Here is a 15724-nt window from a genome sequence, read left to right as displayed (position 1 = left end):
TGGCGGGGTTAGGTAGGGGCCAGTTGGGACTGTGTTGTAGCCGTAACTTAGGCGGTAAGACAGTAAGAGCTCTCTTTTAGCGGTTATCAATGTTCTACTTTCCAAGGTCGCAATTGTACAATACCTTATTACCTGTACATCATCAATAGGTATTATCTTGAGCTCACCAGCCTGCCCCTATTGACTAAAGCCCCTACGATTTCGACTGGACCACGTCCTCGCTGCCTAATTCTAATTGACTCATAACGATGGCGTCTCAGGCAGACTACAAGGACAGGCAGTTCTTAGCTGTCATTGGGGACGAGGTGTGCACAGTCCCTCGCATAAGTCAGAACTCCAGAATACTAATTATAGGAATGACTAGGACACGATCACAGGCTTGCTATTAGCAGGAATAGGTGTAAGTTTTCTTATCTCTAGTTTACTTTACACTTTTTTTCTAGTCAATATACGGTTCATTTACTCTAAGCCGGGCGTTTGACGTTTGTTGACAAGTATAATTAGCATGTCACAAACCCTCCGGACTCCCAGAAGAACTTCCTAGTTGTCGACAACAAGACGGAGACATCAGCTATCGAAGCTGCCTTTGAGTCATTTACGACCCAGCGAAAAGACATCGGTATCGTATTGATTAATCAACATGTCGCCGACAAGATCAGATATCGAATCGATACATACACATCTGCCTTCCCTACTATACTCGAAATCCCTAGCAAGGAACATCCGTATGACCCTGAGAAGGACAGCGTGCTAAAAAGGGTACGACGTCTTTTTGGAGAGTAAATATTATTTTGAAAGGGGCTTTCAACAACGGTACACTACTCGTACATAGGGCAAAGGCGGGATTGTATTATAGCCGTCATTTTCAAGCATGATCGGTTTACGATATCCAAGTAGCAGAGGTTTAAGACCATAATCCAAGGACTCAAATATTCCCTCGCAGGGGTATCATTGCATATGCGCGAACTAATGCTAAAGCCATCTGATTACGTGCCGTTACCATGCGGTATCAAAGAAACATTGAAACAAATTTGCGGAAACAAAATCAAACTGTGCTGTCCTCGAGTCCATTAAAAATCCAGACGTGGCAAAAAATATGCCCTTACGTCCATCAAAAGAGTGCCATGTACTTCGTGATCGTCAACCCTGTTGCAATTCGGACCTGCCTTCAAATGATGATATGATAACACCAGATCCATCTCGGTAGTTAAGGGGCCATTTAAAGGTCACCGTCGCCCATGGTGTCGGTGTCGACGTCCTTCTTGCTGCCGCCAAACTTCACCGTAGCCTGAAGACAGGTGATAGGCTTGCCCTCGGCGGTGGCGACATCGGCAAAGACGTTATATGTTCCCTGTAGCCCTTGTTAATACCAGCATCCAATTCATTCGTTGTATGTGGGTTTAAACGTACCGGAGGAACCTCCTTGGGAATATCAACAGACTTGGTGATAGATAGGATACCCTTCTCGATGGGGCACTCGAGATCAACGTTCCCAATCTGTTCGCAGAGGTCGGCCCTGGTGGCAAGGAGGCGGATCAGACCGTACTTGACGACGATGTCGACGTAGGCGCCTTTTTCGATACGTTCGAATACGGTTCCCGTGGCGCGGATAACCAGCTCAGCACCACTATACACATCATCATTCATCAGTTAGCAGAGAGGCCTTTATTCAACACGGCAATTCCATCATCATCAAACCAGACACACGTACGACTCAGGAGGATTCGGTAGCAAATCGACGTTCTCAATCTTGATAATATCCTTGCTGTGGTCCGAATCGCAGAACTCGAGGGGAGAGTCACCGGGGACCTTCTGCACGTCCTTGATGACGACTTCTTGGGATCCGCCAAACCAGCCTCCAGCCGAGGCCAGGCTAGCGGACATGGCAGCCACGCAGGCGGTAGAGAATCTCATTGCGAATTGAGGTGATAAAACTCTTTTGATTATGTGACAAGATTTGCTTGGAGTAAGTCAAGCGAAGAGGAGTTTATGTTTTATGGTTTCGGGTCACACTTTGTAGATAGGTAGGTAACTAACTGCTCAACAGAAAGTGGGTGAAGGTATGGAAGAGGCAAACAGTGGATTGCGATAAAGCTAAGGAGGCTAAGGAGGCCTATGCTACATGTGCTACATGCTACGCAAGGTTGGGGGTGGGCACGTCATGAGACGACTATATGACGCTTTGATTGGTTGAATTGCCCTAGCCTTGACACTTTTCAGCAGCCACCTAAAACATTGGCTTATGTAATTTACATACCTGAGCTTCACGGTTGTTGAGATGTATTTTTATGATGAGGTAGCTTAGACAAGTCTACTTTTTCTTTTTGCCCAACTTTTCTTTAATAGTATAGCCAAGCAACGAATTCATTACAACAAAGGACCATCATATTTTAATACTATCGTCTTCATTATTATAGTCAGGAATTAACCTGACGCTCGCAAAACTTCATTGGAAGGGTATAATAGACATTTCAGTACTCCTGTAAGCGATATCCTTAATCATCACTGACTTCAACAACCTAAAACGAAACCTCCATCCTAATACTGGTGATTCAAATTTGATATCATAGCCCGAAACAGAAGACAAGTTCGAAACAACCATGGAGAAAGCCATAGTAGGACTAAATCTGCATTGTAGTGATTCTTGAGTGAGTCTGGTATCTCATACCACGAGGCTTAAACCTCAAACATTCAGTTTAGTAATAGACCTTTTCCTCCCAAACAGGTGGTCGCACAGTCTCCGTGTCCCATTCTAGTTTGTTCTTGTCGCTTAGTATACATCCCTCATCTGTGATTGGGATCACCTTGCTAGTATCCCGGACCTCTTGCTTCGAGATGCCCATTGGGTCCTGGGGGATCCAAAGCAGCGGAGAAGCACTGCTGACCGAAGGTGGGAAGTAGGCGTTGCGTTCAACCTCGTCTGTGTAAAAGTTATTCGGGTCGACCTGGTCATGAGGCACAAGCTTGCGCAACGTTTCATAATCGCAGTATTGCCACGGCTTCAGGAACTTGGCTAAAAACCCTGGCTTCTTCCCCGCAACAGCAGTATCACCAGAGGATATCTTCTTGGCATCCAAGATACCATCCCGTTCACCGTTTTGGACAGTAGAGTAGCTAGCGTCTCGAGTGGGACTCTCCACGTGCAAGGACTTTGATTCCTCCTCAGCCTCAAGAGTCCGAGGGAGGTTATAAAGTAGGGGGTCGATAGCGCTGTTGATAGTTACGTGGAATAGAATAGTAAAAATGAGGAATGCTATCATAAGAATCAAGGGGCCGATGGCCACCGAGGTAGCAAAAATTCCAATCATACACAGCTCGGCGATGTAGATGCCGGAAAAGAGCTGTTTCAATGCTCGAGGATATATTAAGCCCCGAGTGTCGACAGCCGTGTCCGTGACAAAGAGAACATTGTAACGCCATGCGAGGTAGAATAGCGAGAGACCGACAGTGGCGAAACCAAGCACCAATGGCGCGATGGCAGCGTACGTAATACCTAGCACTATTAGTTATATGAATTTTAAAGGTCAAGTCCGTCAAAGAACTTACTGATCACGGCGATATTGGTGTATACCGGCAATACGCTACCCCAAGATATGGCGCTGAGGTTTGCCCACTTATTATAGAGAGCACGTGGTGTCCCTGCTAGGAACTTGTACATGAGCGTGAAAATTACGAATCCGGCAACCTGAGCGAGCACGCTTGCGGCGACGCCCAGACCCTGTACGATGAAGTATGAGATGTAAAAGTTAGAGGCTTTGGGAAGGTTCTCCGCTAGAATACTTGTAACCGAGCCAGGGTTTTGGTATATTTGCGCTGCGACAGCTGTTGCTGATGATGCGATCGTTACTACCAAGAAGCCTTGAATAAGCTGGAAAAAGAAGTACGCGTTCTGAGTGAATAGCTCGACTCGCGACAGGGAAGGCTCCCCTGAGAGCTTGGCACATACTATATCCAAGTGTTAGACATATAAGACAACACACGGTAGAGGATTTAAACTTACATCTCATGATTACAGGTACAAGCGACATGAGAATAGATAAGGCAACACTGGGTAGCAACCCCTGGATGAATCCCAGGACGACGTCAGGGATCGACAGGAGCCATTTAAGGAAGAAGACCTGGTTAGCAAGATATGTGATATTCGAAATTGCACCGACCACAGCGACCGGAACCGCCCAGAAGACGATGAGTACGGCGATGAAGCCAAGTACTGCGAATCTTCGGACAATCCTCTGCCACCATGAAACCTTAAGCGCACCCCAGACAATTTCGCCAGGCGTGATGCCGATATATTTGGGTGTCATTTGTAAGGCCTGGTGATGTGACAAAACCTGGTAGGCTGTTTCGGCGTCTGCCTGGCGGTAGAACTCGATGAAGACACTGGGGATCTTTTTGAATTTTCCAGTACGGTATTCTCCCTGCGCAGCCTCGACAGCCGGGATGATGCGTTCAAGCTCAGCCCGGCACCAGTTAATAGTGTCGACCTTTTTGCCTACAAGACCAAGGAATCCAAGTCGGTGGGTGGGCCGTTTCTTCTCGGGAACCCAGCGAGCAGCTAAGCTACCCGACTCCGCGTCCACGGGTACTTCAGCTCTCTCGTTGTTAGAACCCCCTTTCTTAGCCGACTTGATGCGTTGGGCATTGGCAAGCTTTATCAGCTTTACCTCGGCCTTCTCTAGTTTCATAGCGACCTCGTCGCGTTCCTTAACAAGATCGTCAAGCTTCTCTGTGTCACCCGTGATCCAAACATGCTTAACCGAGTCGCCGTAGACTTTGCGTAATCTAGCCTCATCCAGATATTTGTCGGGAACGGAAACGAAGAGCACAGTTCGCGATGAAATGCGGTTAGCATAGAAAGGCGAAAGCAAAAATGCCTGTCGCAAGTTGACGTAGAATATGGATTCGCGTAGGATCATGTACATGACAAACCCGTAGAAGATCCAGGCCATAAAGGTGTGGGCATAGTAGCGGCTCGACTGCGTGTCCTTATCAACGCGAGCGTAAGAGAGCATATCTACCTGCAAAGCAGCTTGGTTGCTCCCCGTGGCGTTCACGGGGAAGAGCACCGGCCATAGTATACAGCATCCCGCGAAGCAGATGGTGACTAGAATACGTAAAAACCGGAGGAAAAGATAAGCATCTAAGGATTGATGCTGTAATGCATGGACATCAGGAATCTTCCAAAATGTGCTAATCCAATTAAACCAGCCATTGGGAAGAACTGGCGATCGCTCGCTAAATTATAAAGAGTAAGCACGTAAATCTAGTCATAGAGCATAGAGCGGGCGGTTTGCTACGAAGCTTTTAACTCACCTAGGACGAAGACTTCCTAGATAGGTTCGAGGAGCATAGTATCGCCTCTGGCTCTTTCGCAGGATCAGGAATATGGTGAAATAGACGCCGGCAGTCAAAGCAACAGGCCCGAGAGTGAGGTAAAGAGCTATTCGAATACGTTAGCAATTTTCAATTGGCCTTGAGCATGTGATTGCGCTGGTATCCTACAAGCAGCCGACGCTGGCGGAGTGTTATTAGGGTCGGTATTAGAGTCGCTCATCCTTATTGTTGATGATGCCTCTACCTACTCAGTAGGAGGCGTAGGTAGTTATTATGATAGGCCGAGGAGATGGATGTTAATTAATCCAATTGACCATGCCGACTGTATTTTTTCAACAGCTGCGGGCGGTGTATAGAAGAAGAAACAACAAAGGTAGATTACAGCAGACGTAGGCGGCTATGTACGTGTAACTCTGTAACTCGAGCTAAAAAGGAAACTATCGGCTCCAGCAGATCGTCAGTGATCGTCGTTCCGTAGATCTGGGATATGTATCATGAATGTCACTCCCTATCAAAGGAAAAGCGATATAGTAGACAAAAAGAAAAAGAGAGGGTGAATTGGTGAAGACATGCTACGGTGTGTGGGTGTGTGGTCTGTATGCCTTGTATTTGATATTTGATATGAACGCGAGCTTCAACTACCAAAAGTCTAGATTTTGTGTGAGGTTGCCAGAATTGCCAGAAATTTTCAGGATTTAGAGACGATCCTTGCCGTCAGATCTTCACAAACTTGATGGGAACTGGGAAGGATGTTTTGCAAGGGTGGAGAAGTCATGACGGTGATTCGCGAGGACCCCTTGTCTTGTCGAGCTGATGCTGATCCATGATTCGCTCAACCTTGGAACCTTCCAATTTCCTTTTTAGGTCCACTAACCTTTAGGTAATGTTAGGGTAACGTTAGCTGCGTTAGGTAACTGCGTCCCTTCTACATCTGCGGGATCCTCCCGATAAATTTTGGGCAGTTGCTTAATGTTTGGAACCCGGTTTCAAGTATATAAAGAATTCTATAGATAGCGAAAGGAAGTATACAAAACAAATAATAAATGCACGATACCTTCAGGAGGTTCCAACGAAGATGGGTATATACCCTTATCTTTTTAGAACACTATACTTTGCGTACGTAGTGTATATGTCGTTTGCTTTATTGCTCTGTCATAACGTCGCAATGTAGCAAGGTAACAACAGGATTGGTTGGCGCTTCGTATAGTTCAGGACAGCAGGGCAGGAGGACAAAACAGAAGCAGGACAGAAGCAGGTTTGAAGCAAGACGAAAACAGCAGAATACGACGCTCTAATCTTCCAGGGCCTCAAGACCTCACTTAGAGTAAAACTTTATCGTCTCGGCTGCTTCTGTTTTATTATTTTATTTTTTATTAGTTCGCTCAATTTCATCCATGACATCAGACTATCGATATATTAAACTAAGACTATTACAGGTCCGTCGTCAACTAATGAACACGGCGGCTAAGCAGCTAGCCAGTATTCGCGTGCCATTCCATTCCTAGCGAAGACATCTGACGATGTATCGGACCGCATAAACCCGCTTGCGTACAACATAGCACACATAGTGCCTACACGCTATACGCTTACACGCGTCTAATACCTAAAGGCTTTTATCAGCTAAGACGCTAGAATTTGACGCCAGGCCTCCGACGAAGAACGTCGTTGTTATGTTATTTTTCTTGTCTCAGCCCGAAAATATGTGAGGGTATGTACCACAACTAATTCTAGCTCAAGCCACCGAGAATGAGGAGACTCGTGCACGGCATCACTGTCTCGAGTCGCACGACTCATGCAATAGATTATTTCAGCTCTTCTCTGTATACCCTAATCGGGTATACTTGCGCAATGAAGCGATACTTGGGATGTACAGACGAGACTGCAACTAGTTGCGAGGTGGCACACGTAGTTAAGCCCTTTTTGTCAAATCGAGGGAACACGATTTGTGCGCTGGTGTGCAGAACCGCAATGGAGCCGGAAAGGCATGAGTAGCTGGCTGCTCCTGGTCACGATAGTTCATTTCTTCACATTAACAACTGCGATTAATTAAGCCGGATACCTAAATCACATATCTTTGAGGTGTTGCGCCGGCCCCGTTCCCAGATGTGGGAAGGCCTAAAAGCATAGGTTTCTGCAACAGGTCTGTCTCATTCCAACGCGACACTGACCCCGGCTTCCAGAAACACGATGGGTATTGGAAACGTCTATTGTGACCAAGGAGTGAGACCGCCATGTCTTGCACAGCGAAGATATAGTTTCTACGCACACCGAGTCCAAGACTCATTCATTCCATACGTGTGTCTACTTTTCCAGAGGCAGCCGAATCCGGATAAAGAAGTTGGTACCTGGAGCTTCTTCACGCCGTACCTAGTAGGCGTGTCTATTAGTTTTCATGAGACTGCAAGTAACTAATAGCCTCTTTTTCTCGAAATACGTAAGGTTTAGTGATTGATATAGGCAGATTCGTTTGCTAACCCAAGAGTTTTCATCTTAGTCTCTATTCCATCAGAATCGATAGACACATGTATCTATAGACGTTCTTATTAGGCGTCCTGAAGTAAATGCTTTCGAATATGCTTATCACAGGCATCTATCATGCCGTTTTCATTGTTCGCCGAATTTTTATGGCACTAAAATGGCACTGGAATGTTGTGTAGCTCAATGGATTGTCTTGCTATTCCGGTGTCAAGATATTTCTTTCACTCTTTTAATGATTCATCAAGAATCGTTCCCATGCTAACAAGTTCTTTCTTCCTATCTACCATCGCTTTCCTTCCTAAGCAATATCTATCTTATTCCTAGAAGGAGTGTTGTCACCTTACTCGTACTAGCTAAGCCGTGCACCGAGAGAGATTGCTTTCAAGATGGCTGACGGGCAAATCCAAGATGTGTACGAGGGCATGGATGGCTACATTAAGGCCACTCACTGGTCAAAGCCATATTATTCTAACCATTACCATGAAAACCCGTCGTCGAACCCTAGAATGCTCGACCATGTCAATTGCAGCTACTTGTCTACCCCTGGCCGACCGCCAACGCTAGAAGCTCTAAAGCAGCACGCTCAGTCTCTAACTTACTTGATATCGACCATTGCACCGAATACCATAGGAGCTGAGGTCGACAATGAGAATCTTCCCCAGCAAGATGAACAAGGACGGAAGATACAGCGGGACACGTTTCCAAGACACCAAGCTTATGACTGGTTGAACAACTTGCAGGTTCCCTATGATAATATCGACAAGGCCCACCGAATGCCACTAAATAGTTTAGTCAACTTGGTGAAGCGGAATAGCGACGAGGAAGGCGTTGTATTCCACTGCCCACTGACCGAGACTGACCTTAAAATGGTCGAGGACGATTTTCATCAGCTAGTCCGCCCCTTTCAAACTCATATGACATTGCTCATGCACGCCAACGAGTGTCTCGAGAGACTCGACCATGAGTACTCGGCCATGGGTGGGATACTCGGAATCATTCCTACTGACAAGGACGAAGTAGTCGACCACCCAGAGCTAGATGGCGTAAAATTAACCTTGGTCGGACAGTGGCTCTTGCACACACAACAACTCATGTGTCGCATGCATGAACTTGAGATCTCCTACGCCAATGCGATGGATCTTCTTGCGAGCGAGGCTATCGTTCCGGCGCAACACTTGAGCGTACAAGGCCCAGACGGACGGTCTGGTAGAGAAATCGTGTTCCCGCAGGATCGCTGGATATTGGCCAACGCGGGAGAGGATGTTTTTACTTTTATCCATCAGATGCTCGACAAGAGCGAAGCAAAGGGCGTTGCACGAGATCGCCAGTGGATCAACCGACACGTAGTTGGAGAAGCCCTACGGGATAGAGACGGAGAACAGGACTACCTCCGGGGTATCGCCCACGTCGACCTCGAGACTAGATTTTACAGATTAAGAGGTAGCGGCCACGGCCCCATATTCGTCCTCCCGGCTTTCTCGGACCGCCCCAACACGGCATACACCAAAGAGATAGAAAACCGGCCGACGGTAGTTACGATCCCAGCACCGTCAAACCCAGACCGGACTTCGGCCTGGGATAGGAGGCACAGAGACATGGAAAAGAAGATCAAAGAGCTAGGGAACGAGGTCTCCCGTCTAACTATTAACAAAGCCGACCTCGAAAGCGCCACTAAGATACAAGAACGGGAACTAGGGAGGCTAAACCATCTCAACAGGATCTACGAAGAGGCTCAAGGCGAGGACGCGGCCAAGACGTCGGAAAGGATAGCAGCGATCGAGACGGAAAGAGACGCCCTCCGAGTCAAGTTCGAAGAGGGCGCCGCAGAACGCAATAAACTGCTTGCAGAGCTGGCCGAGTACAAACGGGGACGACAGCAGGCGCAGGTCAAGGTTCCCGCGGGAGCTACCCAGACCGAGGACGGCGGCTACCTTATACCCCAGCCTCTGCTCGAGCGGTACGAAGAACGCACGACGGTGATGGCTGACGCGAAGGCTGGGGTCGAGCGGGTCAGAAGTGTACTGGAGCAGCTTGCTCAGAAGGGGCAGATAAGCCGGGAAGAGTTTGGCTGGATGGAGCAGATTGCTAACTGTAATTGATCCGGACTATGTAGGTATATAGCTCTCCGGGGAAGGGGGGAGGGGGAGGGAGTTGGATTGCGAGCATTTGGTCACGACATTTCCGGTTGTTAGTCTAAGATGGATTTGGGATTGGGGCACCTTATCTCTCTGTTTAGAGAGATAATAACATGGATTTTATTCCATCTCTCTCCATTAACAAGTAGTTAACTACTTAATGCAGTATAACTATGTAGGAGATACTCGAGTATCGGCTCGACCAATAATTCTATTGTGGTGGCGCCGCGTATTAGTGCGGTGTTGAATTGCGACTTACGCGTTGTGCTGATCTCACGAAAAGTCAATCTTCATCAAGTCATGGTTGTTGTGACTTGGGGATTTCTCGGAAGTTTCCGTTATATTGTTTCTTTTAAGGCACGTTGCTCTGCCAACCGACTTTCAACCCCTCCAAACAAGAACTCCTCGGTGCTACCCTGAGATGCATTAGGCAGTTGGCCAAGAAGGTCGGAAAAGAAGAGGATTCTTTTTTTTTTTTTTTTTAAATAAAAAACCCTGTTGTAGAGTAGTATCGATACGATCATATGTTAGGTAGTTATTTGACTCTTTCGAGATATTCCTGTTCTATATTGTTTGGCCCCTAAACAACGCCAGTACTTTGTTTGTATGACAAGCCAAGCTTACAAGGTGTGGTGCCAATAGATCCCCCGCCATAATCCATAATCCATAATCCGGAGAATCTGTCTTGTACTCCAGGCCAAATAACAAGACCCTACCTTGCTCCGTGCTCTTCACCTAACCCAACTCATCCCCGCCTAGCTGTCTTGATCGTGAAACCTAGTCTCTCACCTATACCTAGGTCATGAATTGAGAATCGGGATTGTGGGGTTTGCGCCATAGTTGTCGACTTACACTACATCTTTTCAACTTGTTGCTCGCTGGTTTCCGGATGCGATTAGGTCAAGCTACATACAATACATAGGTAGACGATGCTTCCCACAGGGTTGAGCTAGGTAGAGCTATGAATTATTCCTTCGGGACGACATCGATGTTTGCCAGCAGCGATACGTTAAAAGCGTCGCGGGTGACGGCAGGTATCCGGTATCTGATACTCGTTGCGGCCTGGGCGCGGTTCACGACACTTGGTGTAGCTCAGACATTGCCGTATATCCCCACGAGCATCTTCATTCCAGAGTCGAAACCCGCGCCAGCCCAAGACAATGCGACTATCAACGTGGCATACATATTCTCGCCACAGGGAGATTGGGTCGACCTGTTAGCGCTCAACTTTTCCGGAAACCTCCGAGCTTCATCGTTGCCCTTCCAAACCCTGTCGTCAAATGTACCCTTTCTTGATACGAATAACACGGCGTTTATACCGTCGCTCGCGGACAACGGATCACTCATCGTCTATGCCGGCGACTGTTCATCGCCGGCAAGTTCCGAAATCTGGACGTTCAATCCGTCTCCTAACGACGATGCATCGGCGTCTTGGATCAAGGCGAGCACTACGCTAGCGACAAAGGCGGATGACGTCCAAGTAGGACCAAGTTTCTTGGGCACCGGATTCAGCTTTTCAGCCACCCTAGCGCCTGTGCTATCACAAGCCAGCACTTATGTTTATGGAGGAATGTGTCCTGACGAGACCGCTAACGGAAGTACACCCCAAGAAAAAGCCGCCTATTCGAACCAGATGGTCAAGATCGCCCCATCTGCAACTGGCTCGGGAAAGTTCGTGGTCGGCCCAGTCTCTAATAATGGTCCTCCCGTGCCCGAGGCTGGGTTTACGTTTACCGGCTTATCTCCCTCTGTCTCGAATCGATCAGGCATAATCACCCAACAAATCAACTACGTACTATTAGGTGGTCATACCGAGAACGCATTTATCAATATGAGCACCGTCGCAATATGGAGTTTACCGGAGGAAAGCTGGAGTTTCATTTCCAATATCGTCACAGCGAGTTCGAATTCTGCCAACACCGAACTTGCGGTTAAAAGCAACGATATTTACACGAATCACACGATAGACAGTCGATCTGGCCACACAGCGGTACTAAGTGAAGACGGGACTTCTTTAATCATCCTCGGCGGCTGGGTTGGTGACTTAACTCAAGCTGCCACACCACAACTAGCTATTCTCAACATCGGAGCTAGCTACGGCGGGAATGGGGACTGGGAGTGGTCTATTCCTGATGTTCAACCGCCCGGGCCCGGGTTATACGGGCATGGTGCCGCACTGCTGCCTGGAAACATCATGATGGTCTACGGAGGCTATAACATATCATCATCATCCGAAACCACAACTAAGAGACAAGCTTCTAGTGGTGATAGTATGCCCATGTTCCTCAACCTTACATCAATGAGCTGGTCTAGCGACTATACAAACCCAGAATTCGCTGGAACGGATTCAGGCGGTGACTTGAGTAGTGGTGATAGCGATGTTGGTACACGTTTAGGCATTGGACTAGGCGTCGGCTTGGGTTGCGTAGCTATTATCATTGCCATCCTACTATTCCTCTTGTACCGCCGCCGGAAGCGCCACAGGCGTACGATCCGGGACTCCGCCATCCGCGCACTTGCCCAGGACACCTCTCGCTTCCTACCTCATGACGACGAAATGATGGAGCAAGATCACCCTGGTGGAATGTGGTATACGGGTGGCCCAGATCCGTATCTGCGTGGGAACCGCTCGCTCGGTTATCAGAGCTTACAGACAGCTCGTACTAGCGTAGACAACGGCCAACAACCGTGGTACGGCGGCATGTCCCCAGCGCAGGTAGCAAGGAAGCCGCTCTCCCGCCGGAATACGTACGATCCTCCATCGAGTGGGATACACCCCATTATTGAAGCAGACGAAGACGGCTCGCTTCACGACGGCGACATTACGAGCGAGCCCGTTAGCCCCCTGCGGGACATGAATAGCGACGGTAGACATGATTCCGACCCGTTCCTCACGCCAACGCAGGAGAATCAGATTTCGTTCCCGCCCTCTAACCGTGCCTCAATAACGCCCAGCCCCGAAGAGCGCCGTCTCACCACGGACCCGGAGGTTCAGGACTGGATGACCGATGTCGAGGCCATGGATGCGTTATTAAACAGTCGCGGCGCGGCACGCGTATCAGCAGCTTCCGGACAGGTTTCCCCAACGAGACGAAGTCCCGACGACTCGCGAACAGAAAGCAACATCTCCGAGTCCAACCGCAGCAACCCAGGTGTAAGCCGCTCGGACTCGGTGCGCTCAGTCCTTCGCACCGGTTTCGGCATCGCAGCCGCCGCCCTAGGGGCTACAAACGACGAGGGCCGCGGCGGAAGCAGCAGTTCGAGCTCGGCGCCCAGCTACAACACTGCCAAGAGTAGTTTCGCGGCGCTCCAAGCCGAGGGTCCGGCTTTACTCATGGGGAAGCCCCGGGACGACGACGAGGCGCCGGGAAGCCCGAGCAAGAACAAGCCGCGGCGCAACTGGCTCGGCAGCCTGCGCCGCGTGTTCAACGGGCCCAGCCCGGCCGATACACCGGATAGAGAGGGGCCCGTCGACGAGAGCTTCGCGGACGCAAAGGATTACGATATGCCGCGCAGTGGTCTGAGCGAGATCGCGGCTGGAGGGTTGCTGCGCAGGAAGAGCGGGAGAGGGGATTGGGAGGGCATGGAGCGGAGGTACAGCGAGAAAGGCAAAGGGAGGGATACAACAAGTGCGAGTAACCAGGAGCGCGCCACGGCGGAAAAAGACGAGGAAGAGGAGGAGTGGGATATCGAAAAGGCCGTCGAGAGACGGCTCGTGCAAGTCATGTTCACGGTGCCTAGGGAGCCCCTGCGCGTGGTCAACGCCGAGCCCGACACGGAGAGCGGCAAGGACGTCACGGTTGCGAGTCCGGAGGTAATAAATCGAGAGCAGGACATAACAGAAAGTCGCAACGCGCCCGTTACGATAGAAGGAGAAGAAGAGGAGCATCATGATCTCGGCACTCCGCTCCCAAGCCCGAGCGAGGACGACGCAAGTCTAGCCGAAGCTAGGGACGCCGAGGAGAAGCAGATCCTGCGCGAAGTAGGCCAAGAGCTAGAGGCCGAGTGGAAGCGCGCTACGGATAGGGATAGTAGGGGCAGACAGCCGAATACCACCCCGACACACCACCGCACGCCTACGTCGCTGCGGGAGGAGGGCGTGCGTCTGCTGGGTGTGGTGGAGCCGGGCAGCAGCGAGTCCCGGAAGAGGAAGCCATCGCGGTCGCCGGTGGAGGACCCGGACGGCGATGTATTTTCCGCGCAGGCAGTGCGGCTAGAGCGGCCGCCGCGGACAAGGGTCCTGGCTATGGTGGAAAGCCTCGAGAGTCTGCATAATAAGAGCCGGGAGAACAGTCCCGCCGTGTCTCCTTCGCGGTGACATGGCGTCGTCTAGGTAGGGTCTAGCACCTGGGATAAACTGTACCTAGGTAGGTAGGTAGGTAGGTACCTATAGAAGTTTACTTACTACCTAGGTAGGCGTGCAACCTCAGGATCGGGAGTCGAGAACGAACGGAGTTATTAATCGTCGGGGCATAGCGGACCATCGTTTGGCAAAGGCGTTGTGTTTTATTGGGCTAGGAATGGACGGACGCATCGAATATTCCCCCTGGGTATGGGGACTGGAAGGAAGGAAGGGAAGAAGTAGAGATAGGTCTACGTACATGTACTGCGATGTGTTGTCGCGAATGGAATTCGTTTACTGAGGAAAATACCCGTTTTAGTTGATTATATTCTAGCTAGCTATGCTCGCACTGACGGATAGCTTGACGTGATTGTGGTGTCTACCTATGTTTCTTTAAGGTATGGAAGGGCGAGTAGGTAGTTGGGTACCTAAGTCAGTATTGTTCGTGATACGCTGCCCTGTATTTTACGCAGGAATGGTCGATCATACGACAATTTGTCTTCCAAGGGGCTGGCTGAGTGCGTTTATATGTAACCGTAAGAAGCGAGACCCCGTTTCTCTATTTCATTTCCTCGTCTCAATAAGTATTATATATGTCTCGGTGGCATGCAATCCAAGGGATGAAGCTGGATAGTCTATATTAACTATCTAGACTACCTCCTAGGTACCTATGTCAACCTACACTAGACAGTCGGTAAGTCTTCTTAAGAGATTTGAGACGAGTGTCTCGACCCCTAATACTAGTACATATTGTATGTAGCAGTTCCAGACGTATTTTTATGTTTCACATTCCTAAGAAAAAAAAATCCAACACAATTCCTCTTCATACTGGATGAGACGTCGCAGTTGGTCACGTTTTACGTGAACAATACGCGACTGGAATACATACGCGAATTCAGGTTTCACCATTCGCCGTCGTTCTACATTATAGGTATTGTACAGGCCGCCGGCTGCGCTACCGTAGCAAGGCGCGAAACGGCACGCAACAGAAGCCTGTGTTCGTACGCCTCCGGTAGCCAACATGATCGGTTATGCTTTTTCGGTAGCCCAATTATTTACGAGAGCGGAGAATTAAGACCTGCAGTAGTTAGGCGAATCTCTAATGGTAATAGCTTTCCGGAAGCACTCTGACATGTCTGTGTTAGGTACCTAACATCAAACAAGTACCTGCTGACTGCTCTGCCTAAAACTTCAGCTAGTGGCACATCTCGTAATCGCGGTATATAGGTAGGTAGGTACTGTATAATCTTAAAAGAGTTTTCTTGAGTTAGGTAGTTTTCTAAGCCACTGTCGCCCTGGCTTCACTTGACTAATACCTATGTCCACAACCGCCACTGGTGCTCGACACTTACGCACAACGTGGATGTTTAGCGAAATTGCTTGGTAGTTTTTGGCGCTAGCACGGTCTTACAAAATACGCGTACTTGAGCTACTA

The 15724-nt window shown here is 49.1% G+C and overlaps 5 protein-coding genes across 5 annotated transcripts; 3 read left to right on the top strand and 2 right to left on the bottom strand.

The window, feature by feature from the left end:
• The first annotated feature begins 82 nt into the window (after positions 1-82).
• Positions 83-892, top strand: F5Y00DRAFT_89166 (vacuolar ATP synthase). The gene is made up of 3 exons (XM_048014308.1): positions 83-305; positions 365-400; positions 505-892. The coding sequence occupies exons 1-3, from the start codon at positions 249-251 to the stop codon at positions 781-783; spliced, it is 372 nt and encodes a 123-aa protein (XP_047864208.1). The 5' UTR covers positions 83-248; the 3' UTR covers positions 784-892.
• A 327-nt stretch (positions 893-1219) lies between these two features.
• F5Y00DRAFT_262664 (phosphatidylinositol/phosphatidylglycerol transfer protein) lies at positions 1220-1914 on the bottom strand (the record flags this gene model as incomplete). Its single annotated transcript, XM_048011420.1, has 3 exons — positions 1220-1351; positions 1411-1627; positions 1712-1914. The coding sequence occupies 3 exons, from the start codon at positions 1912-1914 to the stop codon at positions 1220-1222; spliced, it is 552 nt and encodes a 183-aa protein (XP_047864207.1).
• A 436-nt stretch (positions 1915-2350) lies between these two features.
• F5Y00DRAFT_238746 (DUF221-domain-containing protein) lies at positions 2351-6111 on the bottom strand. The gene is made up of 5 exons (XM_048007997.1): positions 5503-6111; positions 5314-5440; positions 4001-5235; positions 3547-3945; positions 2351-3493 (listed from the first exon to the last, which is right to left on the bottom strand). Exons 1-5 carry the CDS (start codon positions 5552-5554, stop codon positions 2697-2699), a joined length of 2610 nt encoding a protein of 869 aa, XP_047864206.1. The 5' UTR covers positions 5555-6111; the 3' UTR covers positions 2351-2696.
• A 1827-nt stretch (positions 6112-7938) lies between these two features.
• F5Y00DRAFT_89133 (uncharacterized protein) lies at positions 7939-10004 on the top strand. Its single transcript, XM_048014307.1, has one exon. It carries the CDS (start codon positions 8199-8201, stop codon positions 9909-9911), a length of 1713 nt encoding a protein of 570 aa, XP_047864205.1. The 5' UTR covers positions 7939-8198; the 3' UTR covers positions 9912-10004.
• Positions 10005-10525: 521 nt separating this feature from the next.
• F5Y00DRAFT_238742 (uncharacterized protein) lies at positions 10526-14697 on the top strand. Its single transcript, XM_048007996.1, has one exon. It carries the CDS (start codon positions 10909-10911, stop codon positions 14263-14265), a length of 3357 nt encoding a protein of 1118 aa, XP_047864204.1. The 5' UTR covers positions 10526-10908; the 3' UTR covers positions 14266-14697.
• Positions 14698-15724: the final 1027 nt, after the last annotated feature.

This window comes from Daldinia vernicosa (genome assembly GCF_022497035.1).
Source record: "Daldinia vernicosa strain CBS 139.73 unplaced genomic scaffold F5Y00scaffold_27, whole genome shotgun sequence".
Classification (NCBI taxonomy): Eukaryota; Fungi; Ascomycota; class Sordariomycetes; order Xylariales; family Hypoxylaceae; genus Daldinia; species Daldinia vernicosa.
The sequence above is the reverse complement of the archived record's forward strand: the minus strand, read 5'-3'. Positions and strand labels throughout refer to the sequence as shown.